The 5,403-nt window shown below is 32.5% G+C and overlaps 1 protein-coding gene across 1 annotated transcript; it reads right to left on the bottom strand.

Annotated features, from left to right (window-relative positions):
* Nucleotides 1–446: 446 nt before the first annotated feature.
* Nucleotides 447–3,116, bottom strand: LOC111693429 (the record flags this gene model as incomplete). Its single annotated transcript, XM_023458003.1, has 4 exons — nt 3,107–3,116; nt 2,834–3,030; nt 2,073–2,250; nt 447–1,601 (listed from the first exon to the last, which is right to left on the bottom strand). Coding segments are annotated over exons 1-4 (1,540 nt in total), but the record flags the coding sequence as incomplete, so codon positions are not given.
* Nucleotides 3,117–5,403: the final 2,287 nt, after the last annotated feature.

The raw sequence follows: 5,403 nt of genomic DNA, 5'->3' as shown, positions 1-5,403 counted from the left end.
GAGCTCGACTCGATTGTTTGCTCTGCCAACTCAATTTTTTGAGCTGATACAGCTCAATTAATATATTTTCATCATAACAAACGAGAAGCGAGGTGTACAGACACAACTTTTTAAATCTTTTGCTTTTACATGCTTAAGTATTTTAATTTCGATGTCAGACGAGTACGTTCTCGTTGATAAGCGTCAAAAATTGATAACGGATACATGACATTAATTTATCATATGGTTTAAAAAATCTTTATTATATTTTATATTAGAATTAAATTACATATAACTTTTCAACAATATAAATTGATCGCCCACAATACTTAGTGGTTTATAATTAACAAGGTTTTCAAATTCTATAACATCAGAGCTGTCAGACACATTTTGCACAAGATATGCGTACTCGTGGCATGAAAAAGACGTTAATAATCTATTATAAACCAATAAAAGTTTGCCATTACTTTCGCAAACTGACTTGATTTTTCCAAATACAGGTTGACCATTTTGTTCAGCAACGCATACGACCACTCCTGGCTGGTATTTACTGCCATATTTTTCAATCCAGTTGAAAATTTTAACTTTTTCATTGAAGAGATCATTTTTTTGCGGTAGTTTTTCTTGAACTGAGGACTTGAATTCTTCAAAGGAAATTTCTTGTGATGGGCCGTTTTGGAATTTTGAGCTTATCTCTTGCTTGTAAAGTATGCAAGCTAATTTTAATTGATGTTTTTTGACAATGCTATCACATACTAGTTTTTTAGAATGTATTGAATTAGCAGCAACTTTTGACTCTTGATGTTTAGCCTCAAATCTCATTCCCCAAGTATTTACTAAAGGACCAGTCTCTCTCATGACAGAGAATAGATGCACTGCTATGTGGTCTTTAGGTTTAAGCGGTCTTTTTAGTATTTGAATCACTAGGGAATGATGTTCTTTTATGAGGTTTTTTAAAAGTGTACTACATCCTCGTTGCAAAGCAGGGCAAGTGGCTAGAGCCACTATCTTGCGCAACACAATATATACATTCCATGCTGGATCATTGATTGGTATATAATCACCAATCAAAATTCCAAAGTGGGTCGTGAATTGGAATAATTCCGAAGCTGACATACGTATAACGTCGTTCAGCAAGTCTTTTTGAAAAATAGGGGTAGGCTTGTTACAATCGACTATGCCCCAATCATGTCTAGCTATACGTAAATTAAGATCATCAAGAGTGAAGAACTTTTTTTCGATATAATATTTGATGAGAGAGCACAGATCAAACATACAAATGCCCTCCATCAAATCGTGCATTATATCAGCAGAAATGTTATCCAAAACATGAAAACCAGGTAAATTTTCAAACACACAACTTTCTTTTATTCCAGTTTTGCTGACATCGTGAACATTAACATCTCTCTCATAATTTTCTTTCGTTCTCAAGTATGCTTCATCTTCCTGTATAGCAATAGATCGTTGAAATTTATTCATTTTACAAAATCTGCATGCATAATTAGCGTTAAAGCTTTCAGTAAATCCTAAAATACCATGTAGACCTAAGTTGTCGCCTACTATGAGACCTAGTTTGAAGAAAATTTGTACCCGTTCTTGTGAGATTGAAAGTTCAATGCCTTCTGTTTCAAGAATTTGGAGATTTTGAATTAAATGTTTAAAAACTGCACGATTCCCATACTTTTGCCTATCTTTCGAGTAATAAAGAAGAACATGAAATATCATGGAAAGGGTTGATTGGTACTGTGGAGGAAAGCATGGTAAAGATATGTATGTACCAGCCAACTTATTTTGTCCAGCATGACTACTTAATGGACTACCCGTTTCAAAATCATCAGAGAACAAAATTAAAGGAAACACTTTCTTTGACTTATCCCAATTTTCAATTTTTTTTTTCCACAACGGACTTTGAATAAAATTAGAAATTACGTCTTTTTCCTCGTCAAGAGATGATACATAGTTTACGACAGCATTATAAACACCTGGTAACTCAAAAATTTTTTTGAGCGTATCTTTCAACGGAAATAAATAAATATAAGATTCATGGTGAGAGGACCCTTTTTTTTCTACGCCACTAGATGTGCGTTTAATACCTTGCAGTCTGTTATCTAATCGATGTTTTGTTGGGGTTAAATAGTATCCTTTTTTTGTAAGAAATGCTAAACGCTTTTTATCACTGTCAATATCGTCAAAGGCCATGCTCAGAGAATCTATCATATTATTTAAATTGGAAACATCTACACCAGTATTTTCAGACAAATTCGATACTTCCTTTTTAATGATATCAAAAGTATAATTAAGTATATCCTTCGTATTTATTACGAAATCTTGCATATGCTTTTGAGAAAGATCTAAATCATTATAAAAGTTAAAAGTTTTATCCATGATAATATTTTTTAATAATTCAACTTTTTCGAACTTTTCTTTTTCTATGTTATGAGTATGATCTCTCTGATCAGATTCAAGTTTCAGTGGTATTTTGATATTGGTGAATGTAGAATCATTTGATGGGTTGAGGTTAACGACAGAGTGTTCGTTATTATGTTTAAGTTGCCAGTGGCTGCGAAGAGATTTGAAAAATGGAAAGGAACGATTGCATAGATTTTCTCCACATTTATAAGGAACCAATTCATCTTTATAATGGGTTTTTAAATGGGAATCTAACAGATCTATACTCAATGTTTTTTTACAAACGAAACACAACGGCATTTTTTATACTAAATTTAAATTCAATGTAAACCAATACTATCGATATCTATTTAGTGTTGCGCAAGTCAGCAACTAATGCGTATACACCTGGTGGTATTTCGTTGTCTGTTTCTGCTTTCATATTATATATCCGTTTTTGAATTACCATCCATGGCATCAAACATTCTTTTGGATAAACAAGTTGCAGTGAGAAAAAACTCTTGTATGTTACATCAAAAGCTCGAAGTGGTGAGGTGATTTCATATTTGAAATCGTTAATGACAACAAAACTTTTCTTGATGAGTCCATTATTTTCTACTATAGCCAGCATAGGTTGCTGCAGTAGTCCATACTTTTCTAGATCTGATTTCCGTTCAGCAAGAACAATTTCCAATTCTGACTCGTCCTTAAAAAAAAAAAAAAAAATACATGTACTCACACAAAATCATTATTTAGACTAACTCTCTAATACATTAAAAATGTATAAAAAAATAGAAGATGTTGAATTTTTAAATTACTATGGCCAGAAGTATAAACGCCTTTTGTGATTCCGATTTAGAGGGTTTCCATACTTCTGCGGGCCTTGACTTTTCCGTTGACAGCTTTGAATTGTTATTTATCACTGAAATCTGGGCAGGATTTGACAGAAGCAGTGGTAATAAATTCAGGGACAGCAAAACTTTTAAATCTGTAAAATTTATTTATGGTTATGTTGATTGTAAATAAAATAACTTGAAGAGGTATCGAAGCCAGGTGAAAATAAACATTCGAAAACAAAAAAAGAAAACATTTACGTAGCTGTAAAAAAAATTCAGAAAAAATGTCAGAGAGCACATTTAAAACTGTTCACTTTGATCTGCCTTCGGTATTTCCTGTTATCAAATGATAAATTACCATGATCTACAGTATTATCAATCAAATCTAAATAGCCTTTCATTTCTTTGCTTTTACGCGGACGAGATTTGGCAAACGCTACAATTTCTTTTACAACTTGAGCATACTCATCTTCAAAACAGCTACTATGATTAGGATATGCACAGTTAAAGTCAATTTCTATCAATTCGGCACCATTAATTGGATGCCGAAGTGTAGGGTACTCCAAGGTGACATCGAAACTTAGAGGACTATCTATAAGCTCCTTCATTCTTTGAGAAAATGTATCTTGCCAATATTTCCGAATTGTCGTCCACGGGGACAGATTTATTTTCAGCCAATTTATCTTATCGTGCATGACTTTCTTCTCTGCTTCCGTTACTTCTTCTTTTGAAAAAAACTCGCGAAATCCAAGGCATATCATTCGGCATTCACTTGATACATCAATGTATTTCCTCTTTTTGGTTTTCATACTTTCGGTAAGATGATTTCCTAGCAGTAGACCACGAAGAGTAGCGTGTTTGTCGTGCAATTTTCCTTTGGCAAAAATTGTTTTCTTTGACACTTTATTAGTCGTAGAAGGAATATAGTAAATTTCCTTTTCCTCGGTTGGAAATGTTTCAGCAATCAATCTTGAGAGCTCGTCTAGCCTGGACGGACGTATGCTACGAAAATCGGGACAAGAAATAAAAATAATTATATTATTTGAAACTTTTTATAGAACTTTTACGAGAAATAAGAATTTTATAACAATTTTATGCAAGCACTGCTTAAATAAATGGATTGGCAAATCCACAAATCAAATTTTTGAAAGAAAAATTTAACCTTTAGACGCCGAGCATGATCGACAGACGATGATGATACGGACAACTTAATACTTAGAGTGTAAGGAACTAGTAATACGATGTTTGAACACATGAATTTTGATGAAAATAAAATACTGCGTCTAAAGGTTTACGTAATGCCTAAACCATCATGAAACATTTTTTACGTGAGCTCCGGTACACTGAGAAAAAAAATTCAATGAAAAGCAATGAAACTTTGGTAAAAATAATTCAATATTTTGTTGGATGATATAAAAAAAGATTAATCCAATGAAATTATTTCATAGATTGTATTTAAATAAATATTTCATTGAATCAATGAATTTTTTTTCTCAGTGTNTTATTTCTGCTAAAATCCCTCGCTGGTCAGAAGTCAAGTCATGGTGGTCTTTGTAGTGGGCCAGAATAGCGATACCTTGAATCGATTTTTGGAGTACATCAATTACATTGGTCACTGGGGAAGTAATTTGCAGCATCAATTGTAGATTGTCAAATCTCTCGAAGTTGTAGACTTCAGGTTGAATTTTTTCTGTATTAGAATTTTCAGGTGGTTGAAGAATATTAGCTTGACTATCCACAGAATCACTACTCAAGTCTTTATTAAAAAGAAATGATCCATCCAGATACACCTGAAATATAGTTTTGAAGATAAAATCTTTTGCACTCTATCAAAAATTTTTCAAGATGCCTATAAAAGATCACTTCATCGTTTTTTCCCTCGAACTCTTCTTTCCATTTGGCTAGAAATATAGATCGTGGCCCTCCCTTAGTGAAAATACTCCTTATAACTTCATCGTTGAGGAGTTTAAAGCTCAATTCGTCTATTTCGTTTTCTTTAAATAAATAATGATAAAATAGAATACAATAAAATATCATTAAATATTGGTCAATTAAATATAGATATCATTTAATTCACATACCTTCAAAGGCTTCGATATATTTTTCAAGCCCGTAGCTTTTTAATTTATTTTTAACGTAATCGTCCATATCTTTTATCACTAAACGTCAATATCGTTTGTGAGTAAACATAACCAGTGTA

This window comes from Trichogramma pretiosum, unplaced genomic scaffold, assembly GCF_000599845.2.
Source record: "Trichogramma pretiosum strain Unisexual culture from Peru unplaced genomic scaffold, Tpre_2.0 scaffold295, whole genome shotgun sequence".
Taxonomy (NCBI): domain Eukaryota; kingdom Metazoa; phylum Arthropoda; class Insecta; order Hymenoptera; family Trichogrammatidae; genus Trichogramma; species Trichogramma pretiosum.
The sequence above is the reverse complement of the archived record's forward strand: the minus strand, read 5'-3'. Positions and strand labels throughout refer to the sequence as shown.